Source organism: Phocoena phocoena, chromosome 21 (assembly GCF_963924675.1).
Source record: "Phocoena phocoena chromosome 21, mPhoPho1.1, whole genome shotgun sequence".
In the NCBI taxonomy this organism is placed as follows: domain Eukaryota; kingdom Metazoa; phylum Chordata; class Mammalia; order Artiodactyla; family Phocoenidae; genus Phocoena; species Phocoena phocoena.
In genome coordinates this window covers 19,186,720-19,205,236 of record NC_089239.1, presented here as the reverse complement: position 1 = coordinate 19,205,236, position 18,517 = coordinate 19,186,720, and the positions used below count along the sequence as shown (strand labels likewise).

The window sequence follows — 18,517 nt, the reverse complement described above, 5'->3', positions numbered from 1 at the left end:
GAAGGGTTGGGCTAGTAGATGTCTGAGGTCTCTTGCAGTCCTAATGTATTGATTCCCGGTACTAAAATAAAACCTATTTTATTCATGTATAGTGAAAAGGTAGTATGTTTTATACAGTACCTGGCAGATGTTTGGGGGTTCCATTTAAACAAGAATTCACATGCAGTTCAAAGATTTTTTTTTTTTCCAGCATGGATATAGTTTTGACTCTAGCATGAAGAAACGAGCTTTCTGAGTGTTGGAAGCATTTGGGAGGCTGCTCTGGGCTTTGTGTGTTCATCCTCAGTGCTGTTGCGGCAGTGGGGACTTGCATGCATCTCCAGCCCCACATAGGCTTTTCCTGGGCATCTGTCCTCTGGGCCAGGAGTGGAGGTCGGTGCCAGGGTAGGAAGGCAGATGGGAGTTATCTGTGTGGAGGGCTCATGTCTGAGCGGAACGACACGTGTAGTTTGGTGAAGTGTTAAAGGGCTGTTTTAAGTGTTTTGAGGGTGCATAGGGAATTGTTAGGTCCTTTTAGGAAGATATTCTTGAGCTAGTTCAGTTTAGAGATGCTTTGGCGTTCATAGTAAATCTTCCTTTTAGGAAGAATGGCCCACCGCAATGATGTCTAAGCCACTGAGACTGTCCATTATTTCAAAACTCAGATTTTCTTTCTTTTTTTTTAAATTGAGTATATAAATGGTCTTTCACTGTAACTTTTATTCTGCTCCCTGCTTTTCTTCTCTTTATGCTATACCACTGAGAGCTCTTTAATTAATGTATTTATTTTTGCTGTGTTGGGTCTTCGTTTCTGTGCAAGGGCTTTCTATAGTTGCGCCAAGCGGGGGCCCCTCTTCATCGTGGTGCGTGCGCCTCTCACTATTGCGGCCTCTCCCGTTGCGGAGCGCAGGCTCCAGACGCGCAGGCTCAGTAGTTGTGGCTCATGGGCCTAGTCGCTCCGCGGCATGTGGGATCCTCCCAGACCAGGGCCCGAACCCGCGTCCCCTGCATTGGCAGGCAGACTCCCAACCACTGCGCCACCAGGGAAGCCCAAAACTCAGATTTTTATTTTTAAGTCCTTTTGAAGTCAGACTTAGGAAACTCATTTTGTACAATTTTTCATTAGATACTTTGTTAAATTAAATGACAACCTCTGGTAATTCTAAGCAACATTCTTAGTTTGGTGTTTATAGATACATATACATGAAAACAATACATTTATTCCTCCTTGATTTATGGGAGACTTTTATTGTGCACTGATCTCCAACTGTCAGAAAACCTAGCATAAAGTTTCTTTAAATAACATTTTCCTTGCATATAAATTGGTTGTGTAATTTTGAAATTAAAACTTTTTCTGATATGTGCATTGAGAGTAAGTCTTAGCTTTCTATTTCCCATGCGTGGAATGAAAGCCTGTCTTTCAGGCTTATGGTGTGATGCTGAAGTAAGGTGATAGAATCATCACATTGAAGTGGATCCCAGTACTGGAGAAAGAAGCACTTTTCATCTTAGGAATCTTGCAGTTAGGATTTCCATATTTTCAGTACTGACACTTTTACTTGTTGATGAGTATTAAAAACTCATTTTTCCCCATGATAATGTTTCATGTGCAATTCCCTCTAATATCACTATTCACCTCTTAACACATTTCCGTGTATCATGGGGAAGGGGCCCAGCAAACCGTCACTGGCCACAGGCATTGTATTTATTGTAGAGAGTTGAATGAGTGAGCCTTTGCGTCGTGTTGTAGGCAAATCCCTATGTTTCTTAGTCATTTCAGCAGCACCCAGAGGCTCTGAATCTGCCCTGGTTCTGTGATGAGACAGTGCTGGAGAAATGTGCATTTTCAATGTGCTCTGTTGGTCTTGAGACAAATTAGGCCTTGAGTTCACTGAATCCTTAGATTGCCTGCAACCTCCCAGCTGTTTGGTCGGGGTTTACCTGAAACTTCAGAAAGCTTCTATTGGAAAAGGAATTTGACTTTAATTTGATGCAGGTTGAGTATAGCTCCCCGTTACAGAGGTTATACATTGGTGATAGTATGTTAGATAAAAGGGATGGTGAATTATCTAAATGGAAAGAAGTGGATATTTTTTTCGATGACTGCTCTGGGCCAAACCCTTTGCTTGGGTGCTTTATGTATATTATATCATTTAATTTTCTCAGAAATGTTCAGGTGCTTTATACACTGTCATTTACTCTTGCCAGTAACAACAGGAAATTTGTTAGCTACAGTTTAAAGCTTCCTAAGTGCTTACTTAACACACACACATAGCTGGTAAGTTGTAAAATTGAGATTCAAACTCAGGTCCCCTGACTTGAATCCTAGCCCTTTCTGCTCCACACACGGCAGGCTTTCAAAATTCTATGGAATGTTGGTTCTGAAAGGCAGAACAAATCTAATTTGTTAAAGATTCACTTTGTAAGTTGGTTAAAAGTTTGGTTTACTTTTTAAAAGGTTTTTCTGGGGCATTACCTTAGCCAGTTTTATGGTAGAGGGAGAAGATCTTTGTGTCCATCGCCTGCTTTTTTTGGCCAATTTTATGTTGCTTTCCAGTGTTCTCTTAGGATATGGCCCTATTTAATTTAGTTTTTAATCCACCTAGTGTATGTCATCAACATGGGGCTTTACGTATCTCTAAGGGAAATTATCCACTTATGACTTTTTAATAAATTTATTTATTTATTTTTGGCTACATTGGGTCTTCGTTGCTGCACGTGGGCTTTTCTCTAGTTGCGGAGAGCCGGGGCTACTCTTCGTTGCGGTGCACGGGCTTCTCCTTGCAGTGGCTTCTCTTGTAGAGCACGGGCTCTAAGCACGCGGGCCTCAGTAGTTGTGGCATGTGGGCTCAGTAGTTGTGGCTTGTGGGCTCTAGAGCACAGACTCAGTAGTTGTAGTGCACGGGCTTAGTTGCTCTGAGGCATGTGGAATCTTCCCGGACCAGGGCTGTAACCCGTGTCCCCTGCATTGGCAGGCGGATTCTTAACCACTGTGCCACCAGGGAAGTCCTGCACTTACGACTTATTAAGCAAAGAAAGAATGGTCCTGGTGGGGAATAGTCAACGTATAGGTTAGGAGCATCGATTTTGGAGTTTGATGTGGTTTCACATTGTACCTCCATCCATTCATTGGCAAAATAACCTCAGGCAAGTTACTTAGTCTCTGTGAGGCTCAATTTTTCTTTCATGGGAGAATACAAATTATAGCTTATGGTGTTGAACTTTGTTCTTTGAGCACATCTCAGGCTCTCATTTCCTACACGTAGGATGAGAACCTTTATTAGGTGCCTACTTCGTGCTCTATATGACAGTGATGGTTGGGATTTAGAGAAGGAAAGACACAGCCCCTGGCTGAACCTAGTGCCTAGTACAGTGGGTAGTATTAGGTCCTCAGTTGGGAGTGTGTATAGACTCCCTAGCCTGCTCATGGTAGAGTAGGGTGGTGGCGATGGGGACACTTGTCAAGGAAGGGAAGGCTTCTAGGGGAGAGAGCATGTTGGTCACTAGCTGAAGCTTAAAGATCAAGGATGAATGGAAGGGTATTTTGGGTGGAAGGAATAACGTGTACAAAGATGAAGAAACATTCTCAGTTAGGGGACGCAGGGTAGTGAGTATCATGGGAGCTGGGGGTGCAGAACCGTGAACAGTAAGGAGCAAGCTGAAGAGGGTGGCAGGGTGGCCACATCCAAAAGGCCTTATTTGGAAGAGTCGACTTTATCTGGGAGACGGAGGGAAGCCTCCTTGGACTTGAGAGAGATCGCCTTAGCAGGGGACTGGGAGGTGAATTGGATATGGTTCCAGGCATCCCAGAAATGATGCAACCTGTACTAAGGCTGATGGAGAAGGGTGAGAATGACATCCAGAAGGGCTTAGGAGGTAAGAAAGGAAGCCCCTAGAAATAGCTTTCATTGTGTGAGTTGGGTGCCTGGGCACATGGTGGTGAATATGAGAAGAGCTAAGTTGTGAGATGGATGAGTAAAATTCATCTGAGTTTTAGAAACTGCTTCATGTTCTTCTGCTGTGAAATGCAGTATGATGAAAGTATCAACCTTGTAGGGTTATTAGGATTAAATGAATTGTGCATTTCGAACTTCTTTTTCATTCTGTAAGGTCTGTAGGTTGATCAGTAAAAATAAAAATAATATTATTGTCAACATTGTTAAGTCGAGGTGCCTGATGGATGCTAAGTGAAGCAGAGGAAGAAAGAAACTGAATATATGGGGAACTCGGGAGAGAATGTTGGCTTGGACATGAGGACTTGGGATACAGCGGTGTTTAGGTGGCAGTGGAAAGAGTGGACAAGATCATGTGGGGAGAGTATATGGTGAGAAAGCTTACAGGGCCAAGTTGAGGACCCTTGTGATGACCAGCATTTGAAGGTATAGAAGAGCAGGACCCAGAAATGGAATAACCAGACAGATAGAAGGGAAACCAGGAGAGAGCTCTGTGAGAGAAACCAAAGAAAGATGATGGAATCATCAGCGTTGGAGACCATGTAGAGGGCCCCTACGGAAAGAACTGAAAGCTGTAGCTTGAATTTAATTTGTGGCATCAGTCACCTTGGGAACAGTTTCCCTGATGGGGACAAAAGGCAGATCATGACGAATCAAAGAGTAAACTATGAAGAGTTTAAATTTCTTCATAGTAAAAAGGAAAACTAAATGTCCATCTGGCATATCTGCTTAGACAGAAATTGTGTTTTTCTGCATACCTAACCCCACCAGGAGGTGGTGTGGGGAAGGTATGATCTGGACTGAAACCTTCATTATTTTTTCCACAGGGTTCTGCTTCAAAAACTGCAACCATCTCAGGTAGGAGTCTAGCCAAGCCCAACTGCTCCATTTTGAGGAAAACACCTGGTCCGAAAGCCAAAGTGGGACCTTCTGTTTCATGTTTGAGGCGGAATAGTGACAGTAGAAATCTCAACTCTGATCGAGCCGTATCTCCCCAGAGGATAAGGCGTGTGTCCAGTTCTGGTAAGCATAAAATAATTCAGTTGTGTTTTATAGCAGCTTATGAATGATTTGAATGTAAAATTAGTCCTATCAGGCAGCAGAGAGACTGGTTTTGGTTATAGAGCTGTAATGCATTGTGTAGTAAAGCACTTAGCCTTTTGTGGACCAGCATCTTGCACAGGGAAGACTGAAAAAGAAGTCTAAGACACAGCCCTGATCCTTGAGTAACATAAAGGCTAGTTGGGGAGAGAGAGATGTGCATAAAGCAATGTAAAAGCTATTCAGAAGCATGCGTACACACGCGCACACACACACACACACACACAATTGGGCACTGGTTATATACGAGTCATTTCACTTTTTTCTTTTTTTTTTTTAGCTATTTCTGAGATATACATTTTAAAGTAATAACTAGAATTATGACTTATAACATTATACCAGAACATATAAGATTTTTAGAAATTTCATGTAATGTCTGTCATTTCACTTTGAAATGTTTTACAAATGGTAAACTGCTTAATAATACTGGTATGATATACTAGTTTCATAATGTGCCCTCATCATGTATGAAGAGACTAGTTTTTTTTCTTGAATTTTACGGAAAGATGTATTATAAAATCTTCAGGGATGTGAGGGTGACTAAGAAGTTAAACTTTGCTAATACGAACTTTGATTTATGTTGGTTTGTATATTAGAAGTAGTAAAGTCATGTTCGATTTATAAAATTTGAGAGCTTCCAAAGTAGCTGTTAAGTGTCTTCCTAAATTGGCAGAGGTTTGCATTTCTCTGTGTTAAAATAAGAACCGGAAATGGGAAAGGCAGCCCTTTTCATAGGGACTAAAACAGAAAGCCTGCTGGCCGTTCCAGTTGACCAGAACTCTGCAGGGAATACCCCTCATTTGAGCAGGTACAACACTGAGCAAATGAAAGGCATGTCAGATAGATTTAGAAGTAAGTTCCCTTATAAAAATAGTGACTGCTGTTGAATGGTCTGGGGAAAAAAAAAGTGCCTGAAGACTTAGGTGTTCACACATGTGAGAACATTTTGCAGAAACTAACAAAACCAACTAAATCCTCAGGGGATCTCTTTACCTGTCTACACCTTAGTATTTTTAGGTTTTATTGTCCAATCCTGTTATGAAGCTGTCGTGTGAGAAGCTTATAACATGCAGACGTGTTTTAAGGATGATTTACTTAGGTTCAGGCCTAAATAAATCAGGCCTTGTGCACCAAGGTCTTTGAGGGTCCTGGGGAGCAAACCCAGGAAGAGGTATGGCTGGCGGAAGAGGGATTTGCACACATTTCCATTTCCATCCCCGGAGGAACTGAGTGGGAAGGAGGAATTTGTCAGCTCGAAGTGTTCATCCTTTGGGAGGAAAACAGAAGAGACACTGAAGACACTGGGAGAAGCAACAATCCTCATTTTGGATGTTGCCACAGTTTGGGGAGCTGGGGCATAAGTGAGATCAAAGCTTTGGTTCTTACTGTCGCTGCCATACAAGGCTTATGGATTTTCCAGATGACGGGGAGCCCCTTCCTACTCGGGTGTCAGCAGCACCTGTGGCTTGGCGGCCCAGAGGGCCCTGGCCGCTGGCATCCTGGCCTCTTGTTAGAAGCGCTGTGTTCTAGCACCGCCATGGCCACAGGGAGCTGCATGAGCTAGTCGTTTCCGCTCCCTGGGCTTCTGTGAAGTAGGAGGGTTGGAGAATGTCAGGCTCCGTCAGCTTTTGCAGTCCTTATCTTTCTAGGGACAATTTGGAGCTCACCTAATTTTCTGAGTAGTGGCTGCTACTGGTGTGATTCTCTGGACCACAAGGTGCTCGAATCCCAGAAAACCTGAAGCGCACACTTTTAAGAAATTAGGCCAGTACCCAGGATGTATTGTAAATGATGGGATTCTTTTATGTAGATGATCCCACCAAGGAGTGACACAGTTTTGAAGTCCCTTTACTGTATGCTACATAATGCCATGCCTTAAAGAGGGAAAACTAGGTCTGCTTCGTCTTAATGAAAAGACAGGAAATTTATTGAGCTTTTATTAACCTGTATAAATAAGCTTAATAACTAAGCTGTGCATTCAGAGTTTTTAATCCAAGTTAAAAATTAAATTATCTCTTACCTGGTGATTTTCCATATATAAATGGAAAAAAAAATCAGTGTAAACAGAAATTCTGTGGATTTGCATTTGAGTTTTTTTATTTTAGTGGTTGGAAGACTAACTTGATTATGCTGTGTTATGTTTTTAAAATATTAATAGCAACTAACTTGTTTGGACACTCACAGTAGATTGAGAGGTGTTTTGTCGTGGAGAACAGGAAACTTAATCGTCACAGAGTTAAAAGTAGAACAGAAAATCAAGAAGCAAAAACAATGTGCTTTTGGATCATTGAGCGCATATTGCCATTTACTGTACAATGAAGTGTTTGTGTCTTAGAAAATTGAAACCAAATGGATATCCTCTGTGCTCATACAAAGTTAGTCTCCTGAAAGGTAACCAGCAGAAGTGTTCCAGCCAACTTGGGGTTTTCAATAAATCCTTTCAGAGAACTAAGTAGAAAACCAGACCTGGAGTTGAAATTGCCATTTTCTTGAAGCTTTGAAATGAATATGAGAAAGAATTGTAATTAAACCCAATGGCACTTTTCCATTTCACTTGTTAAAGTCTGGCAGTTCTAGTGTACAGCAGTTACCTCTGCTGTATAATATATAGGAAAGTTGTTAAGAGAGTAGGTCCTAAGAGTAAATCTCATTATGAGGGGAAAAAAAGTTTTCTAATTGCATCTAAATGAGGTGATGGATGTTAACTAAACTTACTGCGGTAATCCACTTCACAATACACGTTAAGTCAAATCATTATGCTGTACACTTTAAACTTACACAGTGATGTATGTCAATCATCTCATTAAAACTGGAAATAAAAAAGTAACTTAACAAGATCTGGAAGTTTGGGGCTTCCCTGGTGGTGTACAGTGGTTGAGAGTCCACTTGCCGATGCAGGGGACACGGGTTCGTGCCCCGGTCCGGGAGGATCCCTCATGCTGCAGAGCGGCTGGGCCCGTGAGCCATGGCCGCTGAGCCTGCGCGTCCTGAGCCTGTGCTCCGCGACGGGAGAGGCCACAACAGTGAGAGGCCTGCGTACAGCAAAAAAAAAAAAAAAAAAAAAATCTGGAAGTTTATCTGAAACCAGATTATAAGTGATTATAACAAACCAGATCTAAACTATCTTTGTTTCTTTGGAGTATGTATGTGTTTCAACCACTTAATTAAATAAGATGAGATAAGTAAGGAAAACTATTTCTAGTAATAATTATAATGCCAGTGATAGAAGCTCACACTTATTAAATGCTTACCAAGTTCCAGGCTTTGTCTTTATCATTTCACCTATAAATTCATTTAATCCTCATAAGAGTTCTGTGAGGCTTATCTGCATTTTATAGAAGAGGAAGCCATCACAGTGAGGTTAAATAATTTGTCAAGGTTATGCAGCTAGAAAGTGGCAGAGGTAGTACATTCAGACCAGGTAACAGGACTCTGGAGTCCATGCTCGTAACCTTCACGGTATTAGTCTTAAGAAACACTTTCAGTCTGACCGTGAGTTTTGGAAAAATTCAAATTCTTATGCTCAGCTGGATACTTGGGAAACTGTGGCATTTCTCTTGTCGAGCTCTCGGCTTAACATTAGATATCGATTTACCATGATGTAAATGACTTTACATGGTCATTGCAGATTAATGCTGCTGAATAACTGCTTAGGAAATACTTTGAGATCCAGTCAGGCACCTTCAGAGAGCGCCTGCCACCCTCTTTCAGAGGTAAGGACAGTTCTTACCAGGTTTTAGATTATAAATATGTGTGTTCCTTCATACACACATGTAATTGACCTGCCAGTGACCAGCCTGAGCCAGGTAGGATTACAGAAATAGAACAAAATATACCCTCCCAACCCCCGCCCTGGGGCTCCTTTAAACTGCCTGGGGAGGGTGAATGCATGTTCCTGCAGCAACGAAGGAGCAGCACAAAGGGATCTGTAAGGGGTGTGGAAAAGGCCCTTAAGCGCTTTAGGATTTGGAGGAAAAGAATGTTCAGGGGCCCATCTGATCATAGCAGAGCCTGAAGAAAGGCCTCATGAAAGAGATGTTTCTCTAGCAGAAAACTGAAGACCATTTCAAAAGGGTAAATCTTCCTGTTAATTCATTTTATTGTGGATTAGTAAAATAAACATCCCAAACCTGTAATGACTTGCCTACCCTTATAGGTTTCTCTTCTTTCCAGCTCAGTTGTTTTTGTAAACTGATTTCTTGTTCATTTAGTGTTAGATTGATTTTAAAATCATTTCAATTTACTCTTGTATCATTTTGGCCTTTCTAGGCAAGAGTTTGAGAGATAGCAAGTAAAATTATGAGAAATGTATTCACGCTTGCAGAAGTTAATGGGGCTTCCCTGGTGGCACAGTGGTTTAGAGTCCGCCTGCCAATGCAGGGGACACAGGTTCGTGCCCCGGTCCGGGAGGATCCCACATGCCGCGGAGCGCCTGGGCCCGTGAGCCATGGCCACTGAGCCTGCGCGTCCGGAGCCTGTGCTCCGCAACAGGAGAGGCCGCAACAGTGAGAGGCCTGCGTACCACAAAAAAAAAAAAAAAAACCTGGAAATGATCATCTAATAACTATTTCTAAAAGCCAACTTTAATGTGTTGCTTATAGATGGTTCTGTATTTGGATGTAGTTAAACCACGTTTTAAAGAACGTATCTCAATGTTTCTTGCTATAAGAAAAGTAATACTAGTAAAGTGTTTTGCATGCTAATGAAAGCTGTTCTAAGCTTTCTGAATGGATAACTCTCACAACTCATGAAGTATACGTACTGTGATTATTCCCACTCTACAAATGAGGATTTTGGGGTTTTGAAAGTTTAAGCAACTTGCCCAAAGTTACAAAGTTAATAATTGGTGGAGACAGGGAACAGGCCCGACAGCCTGGTCCCAGGGTCTACGCTTCTGACCTCTGTCCGTTGCGTACATGCAGTAGTTCTGACACACTCACTTCATCATTTAACAAGGATCTATTGAGTGCCTGCTTGTGCTGGGAACTGTTCTAAGTGCTGGGCATGAAGAGGTGCACAAAAGAGACAAATTCTTGCCCCTGTGGAGCTTAAATTCTGGTTGGAAAATCAAACACGTGGACAAAATGTTTAGTGTGTAAGATAAGTGCTAAGGAGAAAAACAAAGCAGGGAAGGGAGTTAGATCTTTAAACAGGGTGACATTTGAGCCAACACGTGGAGGTGAAGGAGGGCAATATTTGGCTATCGTGGAGGGAACAGCAAGTGCGAAGATCAAGGTGAGGAAGTGGGGGGTGGAGCCTGAGGACCAGTGAGCTGTCGTGTGTGTGTGTGGGGGGGGGCAGCGGGCCAGGGCCTGGGCATGAGGCCAACCAGGGAGGGTCTTAGAGGCACCTGGGAGACGAGCGTCTTCTCTCTTCTTCCTCATTTACATCGTCACTGTGAATTCTTGATCATGTTGCAGGCATTCCACACAATTCTGCTCCAGTAGTTGGCAAGTAATTCTGAGAAGACTGTTCCAGATATGGAATGACTCATAAACTGTGCAGTCTGTCTTATTTGTCCATTCGAGAAATGCTTTGAGCGCCTGCTGTGTGCTGGGCAGCCTACTAGATCCTGAGAACATAAACATGATTTATAGGTCCTTTTAATGCACTCACTAGTTGGAGGGTGAGGTGAAAGGCGGTGGTTTCAGAAAACCATTTGAGGGCAACCTCTTCATTCTTCAAACCCCAGCTGAACTGTCCTGTTCTCTGTGATACTTTGCATTTATTACACTGTGCTATAATTATTTCCTTCCATATCTGGAAGATATCCATAAGGATAGAGCCCAGGTCTTAGTTATTTTTATATTTTCCATCTCTCAGCACAGTGTACCTCTTACACAACAGGTGTAAAATGTTGTCTGGCTTGATTTGAATGGAAACTTGTATGAAGTACTATGTGTCCACAGTAAAGGGAACACCACTAACTCAGCCCAAGGGAAGGCTGGAGAAGGGTGGTGACATTGAACTGGGCTTGGAATGTGCGCATAGGGGTTTGCCAGGCATGGAAGGTTGCTGGCTTTCCCTGGGGTGCAAATGTAGCCTTAGGAAAGACCTGGAGTGTTGGGGGAACATGGTGGAGGGCAGGGTCAACATGCCTTGAGTAGGCTGTGTGTTAGGGTAAGTGATGGGTGAACCCCAAGGAAGGTCGAGGCAGATTAGTTCTAATAGTTTAGGTACAAACTTGTAAGAGTTACACCAGTATTTGGTAATAGAAAGCAGAGTGAGGGACTTCCCTGGTGGCACAGTGGTTAAGACTCCGCGCTCCCAGTGCAGGGGGCCCAGGTTCGATCCCTGGTCTGGGAACTAGATCCCACATGCATGCCGCAACTAAGAGTTAGCATGCCACGACTAAAGAGCTGGCGAGCTGCAACTATGGAGCCCGCCTGCTGCAACTAAGACCCGACGCACCCAAATAAATAAATATTTTTTAAAAAGAAAAAAAGAAAGCAGAGTGAAAATATTAAAAATGTTTTGGAGGACAGGGGTCTGGTCAGCTTCGCTGGTGGTGAACAGTCCCAAGTGTCTCCTCAGCTTTCTTGTCTGGGTGGCTATGGGGTGAAACAGGGACTAGAGCAGCAAGAAGAAATTGTCAGAAAGAGAATCATGATGGGTTAGTTTGGGGCATGTTGAACTTGAAGAGACTAAAGACTTGAGAAAGCACCTCAAAGGCGTGTGTGCATGTTTGAGGCTTAAGACTGTAAAAACATGTGGAGGGTGAGGAAGCCTGTGGGAAAAGAGCTGGTAAAGAGATGAAGGACGGGGATGAGGGACAGCCAGGCGATGGCAGCATCCAGGTGTGTCCAGGGCACAGGCACGGTAGTCTTTGAAATAGAGACGGGGGTGCAGAGGGTGTAGATATAAATCCATTTGGAGATTAAATAGTGGGAGTTAAGAGTGCAGATTCAGACTAGCACCTGTGGAGAATGGACAGCTTCCTCTTTCAGATTTTCTGGCTCATTTTTATGAGGTTAGGTGATTTCTTTCAGGGGAGTTTGTGCAGATTTTATTGATTTATTTTTGTAGCCCTAGAAAGGGAAATAAACTGAAGACAGGGCTCAGTTTTGAGTCACAATGACCTCGTTGTTCAAAGTAGCTCCGCTCATGAATCTTGGCTTCTAATGAGACAGGAGGCTCCCCCAGGTGCCCACCTCGGTTCATATTAGGAGTTTTCAGTGTGAGTGCCAGGTGAGCTCACTCACGACCAGGTCAGTACATTTGCTGATGAACATGTGAAGAACCTTGCTTATCTTCGTGGTACCTGGGAAAGGATGCAACCTGTCTAAGCCTTTGACTTACTACACCCTTAGTTGCGGGACACATGTTCCCAGGCCTGTGATTCAGGAAGTTATTTTTGTTTAATCTCTACCTGAAGCAACAGACACCTTGTGAACATACTTGCAGAAACAGGTACTGACAGTATCACCATGAACGCTATGCTTCTGTGTAATTCGAGTCATCATGAGAACCTTGTTTTGTGGGATGTTCTTTTTTCTCTGTCAAATTACTGCCCTCTTAAGAGAGACTTGCTGTGTTCCTCTTGTGACTCACCTGTACTGCTATGACTTTATCTTTGGAGTTTACTCTCGAATCTAAGCAAACGGTGATGGTTATACAGAGTACAGTTTCTTGTGCCCTACTGATATAATATTGCCTTAGCTAACTCAAGAATGTGACGAAAGTCACATTTTGCAATATATAAATGTGAATACATACTACTGAAATTCTGCATTTTGGAAGGTAATTTGTTTCCTTGGCAGACTGAAAGTGTAAACTGTGCAAGCCATACTCCAGAGCCTGAGGAATCGTGGGATAAGTAAGACATGATTCGTGGCCTCAAGGTACCAGCCAAGATGGGGCAATGGCAAGTTCATCCCTCATCACATCTGTCCTTATAGTACTATAAAAAAAGAGCTGTAGGATTTCAGAAGAGGGTAAGATTACAAATATCAAATTTTGTTGAAATTCTTCCTTGGAATAATAATATAGGTAATTCTGTAATATAATAGAGGTATACCTTTATATTACAGAAGGGCCAGTCTTGGTTTAGTATTGATGCTCTCTGCTGTTTAATTTTTGACACTGAAACCCCAGAATTAAAAATAAGAAGAACACATATGGATTGAGTTGTTTTTCAGGACTTGGCTGGTACACCAGGAAGTAGAAATGAAGGCACAGTTGGGGTTCAGAGTATGGAATATAAAGATTGAAGACAGTCAGTACAGAATGTATGGACATACGGAGGAGGGCAGGTGGGCAATTAGGATGTGATGCATCGGTGTGCAGGCATTCAGCAAAAAGAAGAGGTTCCGACAGAGCCCAGGTCTGTCTGTGTCAAGAAAGGAATGTGGGAGGCATTGTCCCAAGCAAGGTGAACCTTACTCTGCCCCTCTCTTATCTTGAATTTAACCAGTTAATTTGAATGTCACATCAGGTTTCCAATGTCCCCTTCCCAGCAGGCTATTTAAAAAGTATAGCACTTTAGAAGTGGGAAGGGGTGGGCGGGGAGAGAACATCCTTAATCGCATCAATGCCCAATAGTCTCTAACTTCACAATTTATAGCTATTCAATGCCTTTTCTTTTTACATATTCTCATGCACTTATGCTTATGTATTTCTAATGGAGACAAACAGTTCCTACTGTTTTAAAAACCCCATGCCTAACAGTCAATAGGCAATTCCTTAATTGATTGAATTTTCTTTTTCATTTTAAAAGGTGTGGTGCCTATTTTCCTAGATTCTTAAATTTTTAAATATTCTTTAAAAATATGGTTTAAAAGGACTGTAGTCATCATCTCAATGTGCTGTGATTTATTTCTTCAGACTTCTTTGAACATTAGGTTGTTTCCAGTGTTTTTCAGTATGTTAAACAACTCTACCCTGAAGAACTTTGTATATCAGTACTTACGCTGTTCAGGTAAATTACTGAGATACATTCCTTTAGGTGGAATCAGAGGGTGTGAGCATTTTTAAGACTTTTGATACACGTTGCCAAGTTGCTCTTCAAAAATAGCGTGCAAGTCTGTGCTCCCACTCCCGAGTATATAAGCGTGTTTCCCAACACCCTAGCCAATGTGTATTTTTTTTAATTTCTTTTTTTTATTGAAATATAGTTGCTGTACAATATTATATAAATTACAGATGTATAACATAACGATTCACAATTTTTAAAGGTTATACTCCATTTATAGTTTTTATAAAATATTGGCTATATTCCCCGTGTTGACATTTCTAACGCCCTTGCCAAATATTCACTGTTTAGGAAAGTGCAAAATGGTATCTTATTTTAATTGGAATATGCTTGGCATTCAAATACTTGTTGGATAAATGTAGATACAAGGGTCACAGTGCTGAGGTACAGAAGTGAACGCAAGAGGAAAACGTGCCCTCTGTGAAGTTACATTCTGCTGGGAGAGACAGGCTATTCATAAGTAAATCAGGTATAAAGGATGTTTGACAGCGTACAGCACTAAAGAGAGAAAAACTACTAACGCAGAATGGGGGGTGTGAAATGTTGAGGTGTATGGGCATGGGAAAGAGAGAGAGAGAGGTAGCTTTTGAGTAAAGGCCTGCGGGGAGCCAGCTGTATGAACATCTGGAAGAAAAATCACACCAGTCAGAGGAAAGAGCCAGTGGAAAGATCCTGAGGTGGAGCTTAACTGACAGCTCTTAGGAGTAGCAAGGGATGAAGTAAGGAAAAGTGAAATAGGAGATGAGGTGTGACAGGTAGTGGAGAGCCAGATCATGTATAGTCTTGAAAATCATAAGGACTTCGGCTCTTAACCAAAGTGACTTTAATTTTAACAGAATCACTGTTACAGCTGTGTAGAGAATACACTGAGTGGGAGTGAGAGACCCAGCAGAAACATCCATGAGGAAGCATGGCTGTAATCATGGCAGGAGGCTGTGGCTCCATAGGGGTGTGGAAGGGTTGGGTGGGGGGTGAGAGGGGGCCAGGTTTAGCTATACGTGTTGAAAATAAAGACAACAGGGTTTGCTGTTGGAATGAGGGTTGAGAGTAAAGGAGAGGAATCAGAGATAACCCTCAACACTTCGGTGTGAGCTGAGATGGGGAAGGATGATGGAGACACGGATGTTGGGAGGTGGGATCTCGTTGAGAAAAATCACAGGTACATCCATGGAGGTGTAGAGTAGAAAGTTGGATTTACAAGTCTAGAGTGCACAGGAGAAGTCTGGTCGAGGGAGATCAGTTTGGGATTCATCAACAGTTAGCTGGTATGTAAAGCCACTCGACTGGATGAGATTGCCCAGAGAGGAAGTATAGAAAGAAAATAGGTCAAGGGCACGTTTGGGGAATTGCATGGAGTCTCTGAAGTACCTCTGGGGTCCTCTTCAGCTTTAAAGGGCTAGAGAGTGGAGGAGGAATCACAAAGGAGACCAAGAAGGAACAGCCAGGAAGGTAGGAGGGAAGTCAGTGGAGAGTGGTGTCCTGGAGGCCAAGGAAAGAAAGCCTTTTAAGGAGAGAGGACGAGTCAACTGCACCAAATGCTGTGGACAGGAGCATGTGTACGACACAGATCATTTTAAACCAGAAGGCTGTGCGTTTACTTAACAGGAAGCTAGAGGTGGGCAGTTCCTGGGTTGGTGGTTCAATAATGTCATCTTAGGGCTTCCCTGGTGGCGCAGTGGTTGAGGGTCCGCCTGCCGATGCAGGGGACACGGGTTCGTGCCCCGGTCCGCGAGGATCCCACGTGCCACGGAGCGGCTGGGCCCGTGCGCCATGGCCGCTGAGCCTGCGCGTCCGGAGCCTGCGCTGCGCAACGCGAGAGGCCACAACAGTGAGAGGCCCGCGTACCGCAAACAAAACAAAACAAAACAAAAAAAATAATGTCATCTTTCTGTCCTTCCACTCGTCCTGCCTCGGCACTCGTCCTGCTTTTGTCTGTGACTTTTCAGTTTAAAGTATGGTCGCTAAGAGTTCCAAGCGCTAAGTCCCCCAACTGCTATGCGCAAAGGCTGGGAGCGAAGGGCCTTTCTCCCGACATGCCTGCCTAACTTTATCAGGGAGGGCAAGTCTTAACCAGCACCTTGCCTTCTGGCACTCTTATCTTTAAGTCTTATTGGCACAAACCGGATCACACCCCTAATTTGAAGAAAGGTTAGGACCGCAAGTATTTGGCTTTTTAAACCCTTCTATAGAATGTGAGCAAAGGAAATGGAGATTAGGAGTGACAGTCAGGGAGCCAGGGAAGAAGTGAGCCACGATAAGGTTAAATTGAAAAGAAACTGTATTGACTGTTTTAATTTATTCTTGTTTAGAGCTTTTGCTTACTTACACTGTTGGGGTATATGATTCTTCATTATTGATATGATATCTGTTGTCCTTTGTCCTGTGTTTTACTGTATGACTTTTTATTTTGTATACAGTGATTTAAAGATTTTCCATTTTTATAGTCATATACATCTTTTAAGTTTTCCTATATTTTTATGCTTCCCAAAACCTCTACTAAAAGAGAAGATTGATCTGTATTTAATTATCTTAATTTGTATGGTTTTGGTTTCCTTTTTAATCCAATTTTAATATCTTCTTGATGTAGATGAGAGCTAGTAGCTAATATTTATATGTCACTTACTATGTGCCAGGTGCTGTTCTAAGCATTTAAAAATACACTCATTTAACTCTCACACGGACCTATGACATAAGTACCACTATAATCACCCCCATTCTTACATATGAGGACAAAAAAAAAAAAAAGGTCATGAAGAACCTAGGGGCAGGACGGGAATAAAGATGCGGATGTAGAGAATGGACTTGAAGATACAGGGAGGGAGAAGGGGAAGCTGGGACGAAGTGAGAGAGTGGCATGGACATATATACACTACCAAACGTAAAATAGATATCTAGTGGGAAGCAGCCACATAGCACAGGGAGATAGCTCGGTGCTTTGTGACCACCTAGAGGGGTGGGATAGGAAGGGTGGGAGGGAGGGAGACGCAAGAGGGAGGAGATATGGGGATATACGTATATGTATAGGTGATTCACTTTGTTATAAAGCAGAAACTAACACACCATTGTAAAGCAATTATACTCCAATAAAGATGTTAAAAAAAAAAAAAAGAATAGAATCCTTTCAAAAAAAAAAGAAGGCTGCCCCCAGCCTGTGTGTTGGCAGGGCTGGGTTTAAACCTAGGCAGTCTGGCTCTAGATTGTTGACTTTTAACCACTACACCGTGCTGCTTCTCACATTTTAATTTTTTAGAATATTCAAATATCTTATCACAAATAAATGTCTTCACTGATTGGAAATATCTCCACTATCTGATTCTGAATTTTTGTATTTCTGAGATTGATATACCAGTTTATTAATCTGTCAATATAATTTTTTACCATTAATAGACTGTTTTACTATTTTATAATGTACTATAATAACTAGTAGCACAAACTCCTAACTTTTTAAACTTTAAAAAGTTGTAGTAAAATATATATTACATAAAATGTACCCTTTTCACAACTTAAACGTACAGTTCAGTGGTATGAAGTACACTCCCATGGTTGTACAGCCCATACCAGCATCCCGTATCCAGAACTTTTCATCTTCTCCACCTGAAACTGTCCACTGAACACTGACTCCTTACTGCCCCCTTCCCTCAACTCCGGGCAACCACCATTCTATTCTTCTCTTTCTATGAATTTGACCACTGTAGGTAACCTATATAAGAGGAGTCATACAATGTTTGTCCTTTTGTGACCGGCTTACTTCACTTAGCATAATGTCTTTAGGTCCATCTATATTGTAGCCTGTGTCAGAATTCCTTCTTTTTTAAAGGCTGAATAAATATTTCATGGTATGTATATGCCACGTTTTGTTTATCCAGGCATCTACTAATGGGTACTTCAATTGCTTCCACCCTTTGGCTATTATAAATAATGATGCTGTGAACCTGGTATTCGGATATCTCTTGAAGATCCTGCTTTCAGGTTTTTTGGGTGAATACCCAGAAGTTGAATTGCTGGATCATAAGGTAGTTCTATTTTTAATTTTTTTTTTTTGTTATTTTTGCGGTACGCGGGCCTCTCACTGCTGTGGCCTCTCACGTTGTGGAGCAGAGGCTCCGGACGCGCAGGCTCAGCGGCCATGGCTCACAGGCCCAGCCGCTCCGCGGCATATGGGTTCTTCCCGGACCGGGACACGAACTCGTGTCCCCTGCATCGGCAGGCGGACTCTCAACCACTGCACCACCAGGGAAGCCCTATTTTTAATTTTGTGAGGAACCCAACACACCATTTTCCACAGCAGCTACACCATTTTACTATTCTCGCACCAATACACAGTGTTCTAATTTCTTCACGTTCTTGCTGACGCTTATTTTCTGTCTTGTTTTTATAATAGCCATCCTAATAGATGTGAAGTGGTATCTTATTGTGATTTTGATTTGCATTTCCCTAATGACTAATGATGTGGAGCAATTTTTCATGTGCTTCTCAGCCATTGTATATCTTCTTTTGGGGAAAGTTCTATTCA

At 42.4% G+C, this 18,517-nt stretch overlaps 1 protein-coding gene across 2 annotated transcripts in view; it reads left to right on the top strand.

Moving 5' to 3' along the window:
* MTUS1 (microtubule associated scaffold protein 1) overlaps window positions 1–18,517 on the top strand; it is a 104,436-nt gene that overhangs the window by 2,666 nt on the left and 83,253 nt on the right. For both annotated transcript variants that reach the window (XM_065899784.1, XM_065899783.1), the window contains exon 2: window positions 4,760–4,955. In XM_065899784.1, coding sequence (XP_065755856.1) covers window positions 4,760–4,955 — 196 coding nt within the window. The remainder of the gene's footprint in view (window positions 1–4,759; window positions 4,956–18,517) is intronic.